This window comes from Vespa velutina, chromosome 7 (genome assembly GCF_912470025.1).
Source record: "Vespa velutina chromosome 7, iVesVel2.1, whole genome shotgun sequence".
NCBI classification, from domain to species: domain Eukaryota; kingdom Metazoa; phylum Arthropoda; class Insecta; order Hymenoptera; family Vespidae; genus Vespa; species Vespa velutina.
Window position 1 is genome coordinate 3,835,028 of NC_062194.1, and position 21,463 is coordinate 3,856,490.

The window sequence follows — 21,463 nt, forward strand, 5'->3', positions numbered from 1 at the left end:
ATATTACGTATACACCGAGAGCTAAAGTAATTCTTATCGCACGGAAAAACTTGACGGGCGATTGATGAGAGAGAGAAAGAGAGAGAAAGAGAGAGAAAGTGCATAGTTTAAAAGGAAAAAGAGAAAGAGAGAAAGAAAGAGAGAGAGAGAGAAAGAAAGAAAAAAAATAGGGGAAAAGAAAAAACTGTAATAGTAGGATAAAAATACTTCGACCCTCGTCGGTGCATATCCATTTAACTTTCGTCGACGTTAAGTAAAGCGATGCGGGAAAAATTGTGAAAAACTATGTCAAGCGTTTCGAAAAATTAAAAGCCCTGATATAAAATCTCGATATGTAGGTATATGAATTAAACCATTTAGGTATCGAACGATTCGGCTATTAAAATTTATCTAAACGAGTAAAGACAGAGGAAGCTTTCGTTGGCATTTAATGTGATAATCGTTTTAAAGCATCGCTGTAGGGATTTTACACATTCTTTTTTATTCGCGGAAAAAACGTTTGAAATGTATGGTGTTTAAAAGAAAAAAAGAAAGATAAAAATAAAAAAAGAGAGAGAGAGACGACGACGACGACATAATCGAATGACGTAAATTACCTAATAAAAACTAAGTTCGTCGGCCCTCTTATCGTAGAAATCTTTCTATATGCCGTGGAAGTTTATAAAACTTCAACGAGTACGATCTTAAAATCGTATTTAATTAAAATCCCCAATTGCGATAGATAGCTAGAATATATATGAAAATATTAATAAGACTTTGGTGAGTTTCAATAGCTGTTTGATTCATAGGAAAGTTGTAATAAAGAAAAATCTATTGTTATCAATCAACTCCCTCCAAATGATAAGGGAAGTCATTGTAAACTTTATGCAAAAGTTTCCTGAAGATATTGCGACGGCTATATTGGTCATAAGGATGATAAAGTAAATGCATAAACAATGTCTTTCTTTCATGGAAGGATCTTGAAAATGTTTGGTTAGAAGTGCCAAAAAGTAAAGGTAAAAAGAAAAAAAAAAAAAAAAAAAAAAAAGAAAAAGAAGGAAAAAAAAAAGAAAAGATGAAAGAGAAGAGAAGAAGAGAAAAGAAGAGAAGAAAAGAGAAAAGAGAGAAAGCGGAAAGTCCCACGATGAGTGGCGTTCTATGCTGAAAGGAGAGAAAAAAAAAAAAAAAAAAAAAAAAAAAAAAAAAGAAAAGAAAAAAGGAAAAAAAAGAAAAGAAGAAGAAGAAGAAGAAGAAGAAGAAGAAGAATAAAAAGAAAATATAAAAAAGAAGAAGAAAGAAGAAGAGAGGCTGGGAGACTCACTCGGGGCAAGAGACGTCGGGTGATTCGCGTGGTAGACGACGCGCTGTGCGTTCGTATGATTGTAGTTCGCCATCTCCGTAACGCTCGCTCGAGCGACCTTCGCGTTGATCTTACCGATCGTGGCCGATCGTCATCGTCCTCGACCATACGAGGTGGTAGTGGTGGTAGTAGCGGTACGCGCTCGTTGAGCTCTTGCCGGCATGATGACGCTCGTCGAGGAGCTCGTCGTTGAGCTCGTCGCTGAGCTAGTCGGTCTCGTCGGTCTCGCCGTCGTCGGCCCAGTCGAAGGAGCCAGCAGTCCTTCTCGCTTGGACGACTGCGCCCTCCTCGTGCTAGCTAACCGTTGGAGATCCTCCGTCAGGATCGTACTAGCGATAACCGCTTGAGAGTTGTTGCCGGCGCTGCTGCCGTTGCTAGTGCTGCTGCTGCTGCTGCTGCTGCTGCTGCTACTGCTGCTGTTGCTGCTGCTGTTGTTATTGCTGCTATTGCTATTTCTGGTGTTGGTGTTGCTCTGACGATGATGACGATGATTCTCTTTTCGTCAAGACACTTTAATACCAGGATCAAGAATGAAGATACGATCGGCTTGCCGATGCCCTCTGCGCGCTAAGGTTTGTGCTCGCGTAGGATGGCTCCCCTTGGAACGGCAGGACATATCCCCTGGAGGATTGTGCACACGAGCCAGCTCGTTTCCGGCCTTTTCTCTTTCTCTCTTTATCTTTCTCTTTCCTTTATCTCTCTCTCTCTCTCTCTCTCTCTCTCTCTCTCTCTCTCTCTCTCTCTCTCTCACACACACTCTGACTCTTTCTCTCACACACACACACTCGCTCGAAATAACGTGCTAGTTTATTTTTCCTCTTTCGCCTCTTCCTCTCTCTCTCTCTCTCTCTCTCTCACTCTCTCTCTCTCTCTCTCTCTCTCTCTTTTCCTCTCTCTCGAACACTCCCTTTCTCTCTTACGTGTTTCTCTTTCTAGCCTTTTCGACACTTCCTGTGTCAGGCTTTACCTACGTCGAGAACGCTTCTTGCAACGAGCGCACGTGGAGGCACGAGCGTGCTATGGAAACGGTATCGCGCATAGGATCGATCCTCCACCTCCTCCTGCCTCCTCTCCTTCTTCCTCCTACCTCTTGCTGCTTTTTCTCTCACTCTATATATATATATATATATATATATATATATATATATATCTTCCTCTCTCTTTTATCTGTCTGTCTATAGCAGTTCGATCCTCTCGTCGCCGATACTCCTCTCCTTCTTTTTATTCTTCTTCTTAAAATTCTTCGAACTAGTATAAAAAACTGGAGCCCCGTTCTTGGAGGGTAGGTCACCCTTCTAGCAAAGTCTTACCCCGTCCTTCCTTGTTCCTCCCCTTCTACTTAGAAGGAACTTACTCTCCTCCTCTCTATCAGCTTCTTCTTCTTTTGTCTCTTTCTTATTCTCGTTTACGCTCACTCTCCTTCACTCTCTATCGGTCTCTCTCCCTTTTTGTTGTACGCTCCGAAACTCTGTTCTTCTTATATCCTAAGTTACAACACTGAACCTGTCCCCAGCCGGAGGGACAAAATAATGTAAGGGTCACACAGTTACAGAGAGAACTCAAAACGGAGATTCAGAGTCGACGCGTTTCCTTACTTTACTTACTTTCTTCCTTCCTTCCTTCCTTCCTTCCTTCCTTCCTTCCTTTCTTTCTCGTTGTTAAACTTTCACCCTCGTTTCCCTTCGTTATCGCGGCACGTGCGCTTACTCGCCCTTTCGACTTTTCCTTCCTTCTAATTCACTCAACGACCAATGGAGATAAGTTCAGAAAACAGAGAATCTCTTTCTTTCCTTTTCTCCTACGTTCAGCTTATTCGTTTAGCGTCGTTCGTCTTTTGATAATAATCAGGATGCTGATATCTCTCTTCGGTCTTTCTCTCTCTCTCTCTCTACCACCTCCCTCTATCTCTCTCCCTCTTTTTCTCTACCTCTCTCTATCTTTCAGTCCCTCTCTCTCTCTCTCTCTCTCTCTCTCTCTCTCTCTCTCTCTCTCTCTCTCTCTCTCTCTCTCACGCTCGCCCCGACCACAGGCCGATAGGACGCGAATGCCTCTTCGACGGCGATCGCGTCGCGTACGTTCCACCCCTTCCTTCAGCTGTGCGTTTTCCTTCCTTTCCTTCTCGTATTTTAATACAAGAGGCTTTGAAAGATTTCAATAAGAAGATAGTAGTAGTAGTAGGTTTAAGAGCTTCTTAAGGAGAAGTACGACGTGACGTATTGTATGCGCGTTATTTAATAGTTTCGTGTTGTTGGCTTCTTAAAGTGTTATTTACAAATATGTATTTGTTTTGTTTTTATGTTAATAAAATAGTTCAAATTAGTCTTTGGCCCCGCGTGTCTGCTCCCGAGCGGCGGGAGCCGCAGAGTGAGCCAACCCGCGACTCCCGAGCACTCCGCTCGTCGTCCCCCCCTCTCTCTCTCCTCCCTCTTTCTCTTTCTCCTCTCCGCCACGGTGTTAACAGTATCCCACCACTCCGTTCGCTTGCTCGCCGTTCGCTCAGCTATCCCCACCCGAATGTGTAGAGCGCAGTAGTAGCAGCGATTCGGTCGGTTGGTCGGTCAGACTTCCGAGGCTCGGCTACGGGCCCTGGCCGAGGAGCTTCCCCCACCAGCTCCCTCTCTCTCTCTCTCTCTTTCTCTCTCTCTCGAGCAACCCTCTTTCGATTCACCCTCTCGACCCACCCTCTCGCCGAGCCAACGTTATCCTGCACTCTGCCACGAGCGGCAAAGCAGCAGCACCACCAGCATCACCACCACCGACATAGAAACGACGCCGCGATATGCCGGCTCTCTGGTTGAAAACTCGCTCGAGTTGTAAATTAAGGATTACCGAGAATGCAAATTATCCGCCAAGCTAGAGGCTACGAAACCCTGTGGGATCATACTCTCCTCCTCCTCCTCCTCCTCCTCCTTCTATTCCTCCTTCTCCTCCACCTCTTCTTCGCGTTCGTGCTCCTCGAAATAAAACGTCGCGTCGAACCTTACAACAACCCCTTGGCGAGCGATAATCATTCGCTATACTCGCGCGCTAATACTTACCGGCTCTTTCGACTCGAGACCGTACAACTTTGATAACCCTTATACCTTCCCGTAGTTTCTCCTCCGTGAAAATAATGTTAGCGAGAAGGTTACATCGAGGACGAAATTCGTTCGTGCCGTTCGAAACCGTACCGGCCTTGCACGTACTTTCCGGTACCGCTCTCGCTCCTTCTCCCTCCTAACAGTGGCAGTTCGATAATCTTGGGCTTCTCTCTCTCTCTCTCTCTCTCTCTCTCTCTTTCTCTCTCTCGCTATTTTTTTTCTTCTCTTTTTTTCCGCAACCAATATTATATTTCATACTGATTCGTACACGAAACGTTATTCATCCGGAATAGTATCTATCGGTATAAATCGACTAAATCCTTTCCAACGAAAATTCCATCTCGTTTTACACGTTGTATACCTTCCTATACATATGTGCGATAACGATCGTGCTCTTCCTCCGGTTGCAACGGCTTTACAACGTCCAACACTTGTAAATCAAAAGGAAAATGCGCGATCGTAAACCTTATTCCACGTTCGTCAAAAGGGCACGTCTCGTACACTTCCGTGCGACGTCCGGTCGCGAAATTATTCGAATATATTACGAATTCAAAAAAAGAACGAAAACGAAGGGAGGTATAGAGTTAGAGGTAGAGGAAACGAAAAAAAAAAAAAAAGAAAAAAAAAGGGGTCGCAATAAAAAGTTTCTTCAAAACGTGAAACGCGATGGAAATAGTTTTCTTATTGCGTAATAGAAGCGGTAGTACTGGATGCACGATTTCCCTCTTGGTAGTCGCCTAAACCATATTCCACTCACAGCCTACGACGTGGAGGAAAGGGGTTGCAAAAAAAGAGGAAAGAAGAGTAAAAGAAAAAGAGAGACAGAAAGAGAGAAAGAGAGAGAGAGAAAAGGAAACAGAGTGCCCAGCAGGTTCGCACCTACACACAAGAAATGCGCATTCGTGCCGCAAGAGACGCTGAGGTACGCTTGCAGACTCATAGAACTACCTCTCCTGTCCTATCCTTACATGTAAGCGACATACACAAATACACATAAACATACACAAACATAGAAACACGGGATACGCGCACAGAGAAGTCGGTGCATGACACAGCATACATCGAATTCTCGCAGAAGGTTCGTGTCGAATTTTAATGGAGGTGCCGCCATCTTCTAGTGACCCCTGGAACCAGTCTCCTTCCTGGTCTATAGATATCAGCAAAAAATATATATATATATATATATATATATATATATATATATATATATATACATAGAGAGAGAACGGAGAGAGAAAGAGAAAAGAGAGGGTGGTTGGTAAAAATCACTCGAGCTTGCGCTCCAGACTCTTTCTCGCTCCAACCTCCCCTCCCCCTCTATTCCGTATCGCGAATCTGATTAATGGCCGGATTCATGGGCACGTATTTATATGGATTTAAGCGCTGCCTAGATATAAGTACACTATACCACGTGTGCCAACGTTAACGTGTGAAGAGGACTGTACACGAAAACGATGCATATGTCGTTGTCGTCCCGCACGAATACTACTACCACCACCATCATCATCACCACCATCATCCCCCACTATTACTAATTCCTCCAGCGATTCGAGCATGTCCAACCTCATGGTGAACTCTCGAAGCTTTCCTCGCACAGCCTCATAATTTAGCCCCTAGGTCATAATCGAGAGCGGATAACTCCAGGCGAATTTTCGTTCGAAAATGAAATGACCCTTCGTACGATGATTAACTTCAAAAGGTTAATATCGACGATCGTACCAATGTCAAACAATAACTTTACTCACGAGCAAATTGATTTCTTTGGATATCCAAAGAGTTTTTTCTCGAAAAGATTTTATTCGACCGTTCGAGTAAATCATACGATGTTATCTTAATCCGATTAACGAATATCAATTATTATATTGAAAATGTTATCGTAAAAGTTCTTTCATCTCGATCGATGAATCAAAAAAAGAAAGGAGAACAAAAATGAAAGAAAGATCTCTTACTTTCTTCTTTTTTTAAAAGAGTTAATCGTGAAACGTAGATATACGAAAAAAGGGGTCTGTAATCGTTCATGCTTATACATTATGATATCAAAGACCGATGATGGAGAAGGAAGATTAGAGATCGGGTACAAAAGGGAATCCAATAGCGAGCACGTTCGCTTGGTGTGTTCTAATTACTCGACGTTCCTGCGGTGACATCAGACACATCGACCGAATCGTGAGCCTCCAAATTAGCCTATTGATTTGAAAACGGCGTACGTTAATGGAAAAGGATAGAAAATGTTCTGACTCTGATCGATGAGTATCTCTTCGATCGACGAGGGTTTCCTCTGCAACGTCGGCAAAGATTCGTAGAAAGGGAGACAACCGGAGACAACGGCTGACGATATAGAAAATCCGTGCCCAGAAAGCAAAAGTCTGTGAGTTAGTTTGTGAAAACGAACTACGAACGATCGACGATAACGAGCTCTGTTCGTAAAAGATAACAAATGAAGATGCTTCCTGTTGGTTGATTGGTCAATGTTAACGTGAAAACTCGGTAACGATTATTTCATTCTATGAGAGTTCTAATTGTAATGATTACTATCGATCCCGATGTAGTTAAAGACGCACGTGACTTGACCTTTCATTTACAATCTTCCCAACGAGAAAAGGAACGAAACTACTACTACTACTACTACTACTACTGTTACTACTACTATTGCTACTACTACTACTATTACTATTAATGCTGCTACTACTACTGCTATTACTTCGAGATAGGAATTTTCTACGGGATCGATAGGCTCGACTAAATTAGGATAAAACTGAGCCAACAAAGCTACCGATAACATGCTACCGAGGATAAACGAGCTGGAATTTAGAGTCCTTACTCCATAATATTCATTATCTCGTAGTTCATGATCGTAGGCAGGTTTGTATAATCCGTGGATCAAGAGGGTATTATCCACTTTCACGCGTGTACAGTCGCGATGCATCGCCGTTATGTTATGCAGAGACAGATAGAGAGAGAAAGAGAAAGAGACAGAGAGAGAGAGAGAAAGAGAGAGAAAGAGAGAGAGAAAGAGTAGAAGACAGGTAGAAAGGGGAAGAGGTCGCCATCGTACATTCGCTAACCGGGCAGGCGCGAGGTGATCAATTACGTAACTTGATAAAAGTGGGTCACGTGTCAAAGTGCGGAGCCATCCCCAAAGTGTCCAACTTTTTTGGTATAAGCTCGTAAATTACCAGTCAGCTAGCAAGCTAGAGCTAGCTACTGCTACTACCGCTTTGCTTTAAATAGAACGTTGGCAAAGACTCGTGTCCAACTACCTCTCGCGTCTTCCTCGTTTGCCCCGTCCCTTTTGTATTCTCTTACTACTATCTCTATCTATCTCTCTTTATCTCTCTTTTCTTTCCCTCTTTCTTTCTTTCTTTGCCCTTGCGAGTCTCACGGTCTCGTACAAGATCTGGGAAGGAAAGGGAAGGAGTGTGGGGAGGAAGATGGACTCCATATATAGACATACATACACACACATCTCTCTCTCTCTCTCTCTCTCTCTCTCTCTCTCTCTCTCTCTCTTTACGCTACATAGAACGAGGACGAAGTTAACTGGACACGTAAGCTGACTGGTAGTCGTTAGTCGCTGGTGATACTTCCTTCTTCTAAGTAGAAAGAGAGAAGGACGAAGAAAGGAGGGTCAGAGTAAATAAGACGGTTTGTTCTGGCGGGAGAAAGAGAAAGAAGAAGAAGAGAAGAGAAAGACAGATAGAGAGAAAGAGAGAGAGAGAGAGAGAGAGAGAGAGTGAGAGAGAGAGAGAGGGTGAGTGTCACGGTAGGTGGGCTAAGACAATCGATAAGATTGCTGCCGGGTCCGGAGAAGCTCGACCTCGTATTCATCAGGCTACTTTAGCGCTTCTCGCTTTGGAGCTTCGAGTTTTGGAACTAAGTTACGACGATCGTCATCCACGGTATACAAATTAGAACTGTACACACGCTAAGGGGAGAGAAAGATAAATGAGAGAAAGAGATAGAAAGAGAGAGAGAAAGGGTGTGATGGAGAAAGTACTGAAAATCCTGGTGGGATAAGATAGGTAGACTCCAAAGGATAGAAGCCGGAAGGAAAACGGTGGGATCCTTCGTAACGTGCAAGCAAAGGGGTGGAAAGAAGTAGGGAAGCTCGTGTCTCCAGGGGTCGATACCCAGTCCAGTCAGCAGCGATCGGATAGGTCAGAATAGAAAGGGGATATGGTAGGATACCGTGGATATATAAGACACGTATATAAGCGAACCTCGAAAGCACAGGTCGAACAGGGTGCACAGAATCGCCGCTCTGGCGGATATTGCCGGAACTACGAATTAACCCTTCACGCCATTTACCCGCTAGAGAGCACCCCATCGTACCTCGTAAACGGAAACTCTAAAAGGGTTGATTTCTATTTTTACCGGGAGGAGCGAAAAATCGTGTCGATAAGGAAGTTCACCTGTCTTCCGTAATCACCTGAATTTCTGATTGCTTCTAAATGATTTTTAACAACGGACTATATATTTTCGTTTAAAAATAGCTCCGTTAAGATTCATTCGCTCCTTATATTAGTCGATTTAATTTTTATGGAGATGTATCGCATATGTAAGGGGATATGGTGGGGGAAGAAAAAATAAAGAAGATGAACACAGTAAAAAATTTTTCTTCGTTAAAATAACTGATAGGAGGCTGATAACTTTATTAAATGCCAAAACCAATTTGTGAAATTATTCGGGGAGGAGAAAAAGGTGGAAATGTAACAAAATCAAATGCCATTGTAGATTTTACCTTTCAATCGACTTCCAATCACAATAATACTCCTTGATAAGAGTCGTCTTTCGAATACTATCAATTATATTATTTTATAATACGATAATAAGGAAAAGGGAAAAGAGAGAGAGAGAGAGAGAGAGAAAGAGAGATATTTATTAATTAATATTAAATTCGCATTTGATATCGATTATACAAAAAATAACAAAGTATATGTAGTCGCTTTTCTTAATTTATCTTCTTCATTAATGCACGACTACTAGATAACTCTTTTTTTTCTCTCTTTTCGTTTTTCTTTTGCTTTTTTTTTTTTGTTTGATCATAAAAAATCCGCAAACTTGGCAATTTTAGTCTCTCTCTCATCTTAATACATAATGTATACATATATCATCACTAACGTCACGCGTACTTTTACATCGCGTGCTGGCATTGGGCTGGTCTTCACATCGATTTACATTCTTAATTAATCTTCAAACTCGTAAGAGCACCGACGACAATGACTTTATGGATAAACATAAACGCGATTGTGCAGGGTAGGTAGGTAGATACGTAGGTAGGTAGATAGGTTGGTAGGTAGATAGGAAGGTAGATACACATAACGTGCAGTCGATATTTTCAAAGTACATTGTCATCGTGGATATTGTATATTTTTGAGTCTTCATCGCTGTCCTGTAAACGTCACGTAAACACGCCTTAACAGTCTGTCACGAAATACAATTGCCAGAAACCATTATTACGAGATTTCGTCATACGTCCAGAGCAATGGCAATATCAAAAATTGTCATACGATTCGTATAATTCCAAAACGTATATACGTAAACAAGAACGTTGTGTATCTATCGCTTTCCATAAACAAGATCTACAAATATATTCTTTATTTACGCGAAAGAGATAAATCTTCTGAAAGAAATCCATTTGTCATTTTTAACGATATTACTAATCGATATGAGAAAACAACGAAAACGTACTACGAATTTATAAGGTCAAATGAGAAAGATATCATATCTCTCTCTCTCTCTCTCTCTCTCTCTCTCTCTCTCTCTGTATCTTTTCCTTCCTTCCTTTTAAAAAATACCTAATTCCATTACAATGCGATCATAGAAAAAAGATCGATCATTTCCTCGGCATTTCATCGTAAGTAGATAGAGAAAAGGTTAAATAATTTACAAGAAAATCGTCCGCTTTGTCGGAGGCAAAGGTGAGTAATGGCGGAAATACTCACCGGAGATGGGATCCGCGCCATCGAACTTCCTCTCTATAGCTATGTTCTCGTGAACGACATCCTTGCTAGTTCTTGGACGACATCCAGAGTTCGATTCTCCGGCGGCAGCAGCAGCGGCGGCGGCGGCGGCGGCAGCAGCAACAACAGCAGCAGCAGAAGAACCACCAACAACACCACCACCACCACCACCACCACCGACGACGATTCCTTCCTGACTCTTATGATCATTCCGAAGGTGATCATTCCTTTCAGCCGACTTGGACACACTGCCGAGCCCAACAGTTCCCGATGTTTTGCAATTGATACCACCAGTAGAGTTGCCATTGATGTTGGCATTCACATTGATATTACCGTTCCCATTATGAGACGTATTATCGTCGACCTATAACATATCCAATGTATACACAACAATAATCTATGTATCTTCAATCGTCAACAATAAAAACTGGCTGAAAGATGATAAAAAGAAAAAAAAAATAAATAAATAAATTAGTAAATATAAACTTTGATATTCGGTTAATCGTATGTATATCTCAATGACTCACCGATGTTGTCATACACGTGGTAGAAGAACGAACGACAACAATACGATTTTGATTGTGGTCGTTAGGTGCATTCGAAGAGACGGCAACGTGATTGGCAAGAGTATGAGTCTCGTGACCATTGTTATTTGGTGATAAATTTGCGTTGTTAACTCCTGTGATACCACCCCCGCCACCGCCACCGCCGTTGCCGCCACCACCACCACCACCACTACCACCACCACCACCACCACCACCGGCACCACTCAAAGAAGTCTGCCTGATCACCAGAACGCTGCCTGCCGGCTCTAAGACCACGACTTGTCTCATCCTTGGATGATCCAAACCTTTATAAATCCTTATTTCTCGTTCTGATTGTTTTTTTTTAATTTTTCCTAGGGAACTCTCCTTCTTTACCTTCTCCTTATCCTTATCCTTATCCTTAATCCTTAATCCTTAAATCCTTCTTCACCTTCTTTCAACCACTTCTATCTCTTCCCCCTTTTTTTTCCTCTTTCTCGTATGTTCGTCCAGATAACCGATGGAAAACTCCTTCAATGATGCCCCACCACCGCTTTTTAAAGCACCCTCCCGATCGTTGCCACCTGCTTCTCCTGCAAATATGTACATGTGGCACACATTGAAATGAGGAATATTAAAGCTGTCATTTTAAAAGGTGATCCTATATCGGTATCTTCATCCGATCGACTGAAAGCCCTCATATTTTTTCTATATACCCGTCTCTCTCTCTCTCTCTCTCTCTCTCTCTCTCTCTCTCTCTCTTTCCTTTTCTCTCTCTCTTTAATTCCCACTCTATCTACCTCTTCCTTCTTACCTTCACACTCGTTCACGTGGCTTCCTATAAGAGACAAATCGATAAGATTATTCTATCGACCAGCTGACCAACACGTTCACCGAGTCAAGTCGTCTATCCTTCCCTTTCTATAAAGTCGAATTTTTTTTTACTTTTTCATTAACGATACCAACGATGTCCGATACATTTATACATGTATATGTAGATATATGTATTTTTAAATGTACTATCGCTAATTGAAATCTTCCTAAACTGGTAACACAATTTCAATTTCCATTTGTGGATTGCTTACGATGTTACAAACGTACTTACTCATAAATTTGCATTTATCAAGAATTACTCGACGACCCGCTGACACGTTTCCACATGGGACAGGAAACTACGTTCGTCCATTGGGAAAACTTAGACATACTAAGATTTACCGTTCTAAGACGGAACTCTTCTAATTGACTTTATTGCGCAAACTTTATATTCGTTCAAATCGTTTAATTGGATTAAATAAATTACACTACGAACGTATATATCTCGAATGTAGATATATATATATATATATATATATATATATATATATATATATATATATTCGATAAACGTATGACAATCTCGTTTATAATTTTCAAATAAATTGTAATACGTTTTTCTTCTTTCTTTATCTTTTTTCTTTTTTCCTCTTCCTGTTTATTTTTTAATATTCATATATATGACTGTAAACAAGGTTCAACATTTTTTTATAAGTTCACATTCGTACTCGTAAAAATTGATATTATAAAGTTTGAATTTAAGTTCTCACCGATGTAAACCACAAACGTAAATGTACAAATGTTTGAAACGATACCGTAAATGACTATGAACGACATACATACATACGTGAGAGTATCCATCCTACACGATAACGATCGAATTGCATATCGTAGACAAAATTCAAGTATAGAAAGGGTTAATAAAAATTCATGCCGTACGAAGAGATCGGGGGAAAATTACAAAATTCCTAGTGACCAACGGACCGTTACGAGTGAAGAAAGGCGATAGGGGGAGGGGAGGGGGGGAGGGGCGGGAGAGCGGGTTACGTAAAAGCAATATTCGCTCGGCGTTCCATCAGGCGTTTATTATCAAAAATAAATCTCGTGTCTCGCGTCAGGAAACTATTACGACGTGAACGACGTTGTTGGTCAGAGAAAATCCGTAGGGAAAAATTTTTATCTTCGTTTTTGTGTTTCTTCTTTCCTTTTTTATCTTGTTTCCTTTCTCTCTTTCTTTTCTTTTTTTTTTGTTTTGTTCTTTTTTTTATTTTATTTTATTTTATCTTCCACTTTGTTCATCTCTGTCAAAAGAGATAACGTAGCTAAAAGAATGAGAGAGAGAGAGAGAGAGAGAGAGAGAAAAAGAGAGAGAGAAGGGGAGAGGGGGAGAAAGAGAGATTGGAACGATCGTTAAAATTCCATCTCGAACATCAAAAAGTTAAGGGTGTATGCGAACGTTTTGCGCTGCGCAACTGAGAATAAGCGATTCTGCTACGGGCGAATCTTTATTGTTAAATTTATAAACGTCACAAGAGATAGATAGATAGATAGATAGATAGATAGATAGATAGATAAAGAGAGAGAGAAAGAAAGAGAGAAAGAGAGAGAGAGAGAGAGAGAAAGAACTGGAGGATAAAGGAGCTTATAGGTTTTGTTTTGGCTCGTTCCGAAGGCAGGTGGCCAACGTACTACGTGGCCCAATCTCCTCGCAGTTTCTTCGAGACAGGAAATAAGATCTCAGCTACGAACAATGCTGCTAAAAAGTCGAATCCATCTCATCCTATCCCCGCTCCTTACTCTCTATTTCCTTCTCTCTCTCTCTCTCTCTCTCTCTCTCTCTCTCTCTCTCTTTCTCTTTCTATCTATCTATCTTCTTTATTTCTTTCTGTCTTTTTTTCTTCGTCGAGCCTGTAACAGGTCCAACAAAGTCTTGCCAATTTTTGGCCAACGACTGGAGGACGGGTACGAAAGGGAATTCCATGAAGAAGAAAAGAAAAAAAAAAAAAAAGAAATAAAGAAAAAAAAAGAAAGAGAGAAAAAAAAGAAAGAAATAAAAGAGAAAGAGTAAGAAAGAGATGCATCGATCGGTTATCAAACGGACTTATCGGCCAAGGAGGTCGACTTTCAAGGCCATCCGATCGTGGAATAGAATTAGCTTCTTGAAAATGGGCTTCTCTTGCCTACTTCAACGACGACATAGATTCACATCTTGGAACGGCTAATCCCGTTAAAAAGGATACACTTACCGAGCTCGGATAAGCATGAACTCCGATATCGCTTAGAAACGGAAGATACCGCACGAACTTACTTCGTACTCTTCTAATCCTCCCGTTTAAAGCTCTAAGTCTTATTCCTTTATCTTTTTATCATAGAAGAATACAAGCGAGTTCATCGCGAAATTATCTTACGTACAATATCCATCTCGTTAATCAATAATAATTGTTCGTTCGATCGAATTGCACTTATGTATTTAATATAATATTTCCTTGATTATCACCATAATTGAAAGTTGTCGGAAGAATCGATATAAAATAAAAAAGGAAAAAACGAAAAAGAGAGAGAGAAAGAGAGAGAGAGAGAACAAAAAAAAAAGAATCGTAATAACGAAACGAAAATGTCTCTGTTAAATTCTAAATACCTCCATATGTCCCCTACGTTAAACTTGAAATTAGTTTATAACGATAATTAACTTAAATATCCAATTCTATCAACGTTACTAATAACCTTCCTCATCAAACATCCTATTTCCGTCATTTAAATCGTCGACAGATATTAATTTCTCCAATTACGACGAAATCAAATATATATAGGGTATATACAAATCGTAGAATTTTACTAGTCGATGAAATATCATTAAGAGGGAAAGAGAGAGAGAGAGAGAGAGAGAGAGAGAGAGAGAGAGAGAGAGAGAGAGAGAGAGAGAAAGAAAATACAAAATAGAACATAATTTTTTCCATTCGAAAATAGATTTTCGTACGTAAGTTCTTTATTACTTTAATATTCTTATTTTCTATAATAATTGTATAAACGCATTTAATGATTTACGAAGTTTTAATTATAAATGAAAGATATTGAACTTTTTATTTTCTATCGAATAAAATCTAATAAGATTTTCATTATATATATATATATATATATATATATATATATATATATATATATATATATACATATAAAATTGTGAACGAAGTCGCCGGATATCTGAAAATTACACACGACCGCACGAAATTACCTTCGTAAGAAAATTGTCATTGATTATTTCGAGTCCTCGTTCCATGATGATTTCGTCGACTAAAACTATTAAACAATTTAATAAAGAATCCAAACAATGATGTTAGCCAACGAATGAGTCAACCTTCTACCTCCTCCTTCTATTCCTCGATCTCTTCTTCCATCTCTACCCTCATATCCTCTTTCCTCCTTTTTTCCCATTCTCATAATTCCAATTTTAATAACGAAATGAATAGACCAGAGAGAAGATAAATATAAAATTTTTGCGACAGTCGAAACGAAGGACAAGAACTATCCTTGTAGAGTCCTTCGTTTCCCTTCCGTGCTACGCTTCTAACATCGCGATTTACCTTCGGGGCGGACTTGTCTGCTCCTCTCGGAAAGGAGCTGACCCACTTTCCATCTCTCTCTCTCTTTATCTCTCTCTCTCTCTCTCTCTCTCTCTCTCTCTCTCTCTCTCTGTCTATACGAGTACGAGCCGACTATTCCTGGGGAACGCGATTTGAGGGCATAAATTTTAAAAAAGGGCCCTTTTTCTCGGCGTTGCCTTTTAAATGATTTAAAGTCATGGACACACGCCCTTCACATTCTTTCTTTTTTTTTCCGCTTTTCTTTCCTCAGTGCCACACGTTTTGTCCTCACCCATCTCTCTTTCTATCCATCCATCCATCCATCCATCCATCCATCCACCCATCCATCCATTTATCTGTCTGTGTCTCTCTTTCTCTCTCTCTTTTTCTCTCTATCTATCTATCTATCTACCTCTCTTTTTCTTTCTCACCACTTTTCACTCTTTCGACGCAAATGAATCGCGAGCTCTAGGCTGTGTGGCATTCTTCCAAGTGGGAAGTGTATTGTTAAACGTCTTTTATATTATAAACGTCCCATCCATGCAACGCGCGACGATGCACGCGTATGTAATAACATAGGCATACACACACACATACACACACATACACATAATGTATATACATACATATCTATATCTACATGTAATACACGCACGTGCATTAAATACACACAACGCATATATTAAATTTATATGTAATGTATAAACAGATACATAGGCATACACATACATACATACGTACATATATATATATATATATATATATATATATATATATATATATATAAGTATATACATCCTATATGCACGACGACATCTCTTTTAAAGCTTTTACGGTACAGCGGAGCTTTACCTACTTCCCTTTGTTAACTTTTTCATTCTTGTGAGCGATATAAACTTCCCCCTTCGTCCACGACTGAAAGTCCACGTTCCTCTCACGTTATAACGCGTATAGTTACGTATTATACATACCTACCACCGTGAACGTGCGCTTGCGAAACTTACTCGACCATGTTAATTATTCATTGATCAATCTATGCCAAGATATATTTTTAATAGCGCACGTTTTTTGCCGGGAAAGTACCATTTTTCGTTCTCTTACCCCTCTCTCTCTCTCTCTCTTTCTCATTTTCTTTCTTTTTTTTTTTCTCGTTAGTACACTTAAACTATTCGGAAAATTCATTTCTTTCTTCTTCTTCCCTAACTTGAATTATTACAAGCGAATGAATATTTCAATAATTATTAATCGTTTTTAATTGCAATATGAAATAATTTACCTCGTTTATCATTAAAATATTTTCCTTCCTTAATGAAAGGGGAAGTTCATTTTTAACAAAAATTCGCTTATCTAAGCGATTATCTTACTCGATGAAAAGTTTCAAAGATCGTTCCGTTTCGTCTTTCTTTTTCATTTCTTTTTTTCCTTCTTCTTTTTCTTCTTTTCTTTTTTCTTCTTTCTTTCTTTTTTTAATAATAGAGTCAAGGAAAGTTTTCTCTTCTCAGACCAAGTATGAACTTCGAAGTCGTGCTAAGTTGTACTCTCGTTGAGAGCACAGTTTCCGCCAAGAGAACGAAGGATATACGCATATCTCGATAATAGTTAAGATTATCGCGTGTCTGATAGTTGGATAGTTTTATATAAAAAAGTCTATTCCAGTGTCTCTCTTCCTCTCTCTCTCTCTCTCTCTCTCTCTCTCTCTCTCTCTTTTTTTCTCTCTACAAAATCGTAATATATTTTTAACGAAAAATTTAAATTATATCATTAGATCTATAGGTATATCAGAAACATATTAAATTAAATTCACATGTTATACAGTTTAAAAAAAAAAAAAAAAAAAAAAAAAAGAAAGAAAAAAAGAAAAACGATCTAATTAATGAATTGCATAATTGCATACGTGGAAAAAAAAATGTTATATTATAAAAGTCAATGCGAGATGTAACGATCGTCTCACAATTAATTCCCGAAGCATTATCTTCGTTGTCAAATTTTTTTCTTTATTCCTAATGAATTGAAATTCGTAATTATCCTTTCTTTATCTTTTCCGAAGTCGAAGCAAGTCGAAGGTTTAAAAAAAAAAAAAAAAAAAAGAAAAAGAAAAAAAGAAGCCTTCCGAAGAGAAAAGCCGGGCATTGGCTTGGCCGGCATGTCGGTGCTTATAATCCAATGGCCTTGAGCCTGGCAACGGACATATAACGTGATATCTCGGAACCTCTGGAGGTCCCGAAAACTGGCTGTTGAAAAGAGACGTTGAAAAATACGCAAGAGCGAAAAAAACAAAATGCAACCCCATTCAGATGCGCCACTTTTCCCTCGTTTTTACATTTCTTTTTTTTTATTTCTTCTCTCTCTTCTTCTCTCGCCCTTTCTGTTTTCCTTCTTTTACTATTACCAACACTACTATAGTTTTCCCTTTTCCTTTCTCTCTCTCTCTCTCTCTCTCTCTCTCCCTTTTTCTATTTACGATAAAGCTTCAGTACAATTTTTCTAGAAAAACGATTCTAGGATATTTTTAGGGCAAAGTACGCATTTATAGTGATGAGATTGAAAAAATCTGTTTTTCTTTCTCTCTTATTCTTTCTTTCTCCCATTTTCTCTCTCTCTCTCTCTCTCTCTCTCTCTCTCTCTCTCTCTCTCTCTGTCCCTTTCTGTTTTTCTGTCTCTCTCGTTCGTATAAATCTTTGTCGAGGATGCAGAACGGGATTTCGAACGTCGCTCCGCTCGGAGGACGATATTTCACCGGGACGCGCATAATCCCGCTTGATTTCAATAACTTATAATTTCGAAAGCTAAAAGAGAACGTTTTGCGATCCGTTGAAAAATGGAGTGCAATGAAGAGAGAAAGGGGGAGAGAGAAAGGGTGAGAGAAAGAGAGGAAGAGGGAAAGAGATGAAGGGAGGAACAGTAGGGTGGAAAATACGTTCACTGATATTACGATCGATCTCGTTTCACTATTCGATGACGGACGGCCATTCGATAAATCACAATTTCGCTTTGCTAAGAAATGTAAATGATGCATCGTTCAAAAAAAGACTTTGAATTTCAAATATAAAAGAAAAAGAGAGAAAGAGAGAAATAAAAAGAAAGAGAAAAAAAAGAGGGAGAGAGAGAGAGAGAGAGAGAGAGGCTCGGAACCTTATTATGCACCGAACGAGTCCGAGTGCAGAAGCGTGTGTTCACGAATCACAAGCTTAAATTGTAAAGCTCGTATATTCGTTACTTTATTTGTTTATCGTCCTTCCTTAAAAAGAAAGAACGCGCGTATATGTATATGCATGTGTATATGTATATACATGTTTATATAAACGAAAGAAAGAACGAGAGAGAGAGAGAGAGAGAGAGAGAGAGAGAAAGAGAGAGAGGGAAAATCGGTGACCCACTTTTTCGCGACAACGACGCTAGTCGCAAGAAAATATACATAAAAGGAACACGCTCGTTCGAAAGGGTCCGCAACGGGCATGAATTTTCGAAGGAACTTCTCGTCATGCATTTTCGAAAAGGATTTCGTATATCTACATGTTTACGCGTTCGAACGATTTTTCCTTTAAGTACTAGATAGAACATTTTCAAGATAAGAGGGAAACGTGATCTCTCGCGTATAATGCAAATAAACGACAAATTTTATATCCATCGTTTTAACTATATATAAGTAAATAAGACTTTTCATTTTTCAAAATGATCTTTGCAAAATTATTTCTTTATCCTTGATAATAAGTGATATCACACACACACACACACAGAGAGAGAGAGAGAGAGAGATACATACAAAGTTACATTCTTACTAAATATCCCGATGTTTATGTACATATGTACATATGTGCATACAATTTCATTCTCTTATCACTTGAATATCTCTATGTTTATATTTCCAAGTTGAAAGAAAATGTTTATCTCTTTCTCTCTCTCTCTCTCTCTCTCTCTCTCTCTCTCTCTCTCTCTCTTTCTCTTTCTCTCTCTCTCTTTTCCCTCATATTAGTTCTCATTTTTTTTTTTTTTCCAATAAATTTCTCGCGATATAATATTTCATTTGAACGATATTACTTCAACTAGAAACTTAAATAGACATCGTTTAAAAACTAACCGAGTAACTTTCGAAATGATCTTTTCAAAGAATAAGAAAGAAGATTCCCGGTCAAAAGATATATATACATATACATACAGAGAAATACTTCGGGCAACCCCGAAAACTCCTGTCTACGATCTTGTCGAGCATCACCAGAAGAAGTAGACTTTTTTGCTTACGTTTCTTACAACGACCACGATGGTCCTGTTTACATCCTGTATCTTCAATAACGCGAGAGAAGATCCCTTTTCGCGCTTTTATCGAGCAATATTTCTATCCTCTCGAATTTCTTTCTTATTTCCTTCGTATCGTATGTGCCGACTTTGATATAAATTTTCCCCTACGACTTTTTTCCACCAATTGTGAAAATGTCTCCCATTTAGAAGTGGTCTTGCACAACAACGTGAAAGTAGGTAATACACCTAACCAGAAAGAGGTTTAACTAGCGCAAGCGTGATTCGTGCTAATTCTATGATAATCATAAAATTAGCAAAGTAATAATCTCAAACTATGATAAGAATTGTAAATTGTATTCTTTCCTTCTTTTTTTTTTCTTTTTAGAGAGAGAGAGAGAGAGAAAGAGGGAGAGAAAGAGAGAGAGTGAAAAAGAAAATTGCAGTGTATGCAAATATACGTAGTATGTAACGATTGCATTGGTACATACATTCTTGCACGCACAGAAAATATTGAAAAGCCAACGTTGAAGGGAGAGGTTTGCTCTTATGCACTTTAACAAATAAACACGATACCTTGAGGAAAAATATTTTTTATGCTTTGATATTGTAGAATTTTATTTCTTTAAAAATTGACTTTGTCCTTTCAATTAGAAAGAATATATTATCTTGTTCGACGTACATGTATATCATGTATGTCATTAAATTCGATAAAATGCAAAACGCAAAATTGTTCCATTTTTATCCGTTCATAATTAAAAAAAAAAAAAAAGAAAGAGATTTACGTAGTATATAATTTCATAGCACATACAACATACTCGTTGATATAACTATTTAGAAATGTAATATCGAATCGAAGGTTAATACGTGTATCGTTTCGTTAAATATACAATGCGTATGTAAATAAAATTTTTGTTATTTAACTTATATCATATAAACGTATCTATATTATTGATAATAGGAGAAAGAGAGCTCTGTTATGAAGTTCTGTTAAGCGACTAAATAATCGTTAATCGATCGTATGTAATGTACGACTAATTAATTATCCAGAGCGTATAATTGATAACACACGTAAGTAGAAACGTGGATGACCATAGAGGTCGTCGATGATAGTACCGAGCCTCGTGTGTTCCTGGGTCTTTCGCGGTTTCGACCCTCGCGCCCCCTCGGTATAATTATCTATGTTTAGTACCACGTGATTAGCAACGCAAGCTTCCATCTCATTGATCCAACCTACGTAGATATGTATGTATGTTTGTATATATATATATATATATATATATATATATATATATACGTATTAACATACACATGATCGAAGACACACACCTAATACGTCTCTACATCTATATATTTCTAACTTCACGTACCTACATTCGTATGTTTATATATGAATATGTTTACATATACATCATCAAGAACACATGATTTCATATACATACATACATACATACATACATACATACATACATACATAATATATTACTAACTCCAGAAGATTGGAAATTCGAACGTCCTATCGCCTCGATATGGAATACTCGTAATACACAACAACAAAAAAAAAAAAAGAAAGAAAGAAAAAAAAGCAAAAATAACAAAGAAAAAGAAATAATCGATAATCGATGATCGGTCGTCGAGCGTTTATATTCGTCGTTTGGAGATAAACGCTCCGATGGACGATGATAAAAGAACGAAATAATATACACGAAAACACCGTTTGTTCCTCACTTCTCTCTCTCTTTCTCTCTCTTTATTTATCTGTCTACCTATCTATCTATCTATCTTTCTCTTCCTCTCTTTCTCTCATTCATTTTTTTTGAACGAATAAAAATTTCAACAGGCTCTATCCTAACGTACTAATATCCTTGAAAAACTTGTGAAATAAAACGGTAATCGCATTGGTATGTTCATGTTTTATCAAAATAACCAC

General features: G+C 38.8%; 1 protein-coding gene across 4 annotated transcripts in view; it reads right to left on the reverse strand.

The window, feature by feature from the left end:
• Nucleotides 1-21,463, reverse strand: part of LOC124950307 (calmodulin-binding transcription activator 2-like) — a 47,939-nt gene that overhangs the window by 17,166 nt on the left and 9,310 nt on the right. For 3 of the 4 annotated variants that reach the window (XM_047496790.1, XM_047496788.1, XM_047496789.1), the window contains exons 2-3: nt 10,910-11,499; nt 10,365-10,746 (exon numbers count right to left, since the gene is read on the reverse strand). In XM_047496790.1, coding sequence (XP_047352746.1) covers nt 10,365-10,746; nt 10,910-11,215 — 688 coding nt within the window. In that variant the 5' untranslated portion in view covers nt 11,216-11,499. Of the gene's footprint in view, nt 1-1,300; nt 2,122-10,364; nt 10,747-10,909; nt 11,500-21,463 lie in introns of those variants that run through there. The other variant, XM_047496791.1, reaches the window with a different exon arrangement.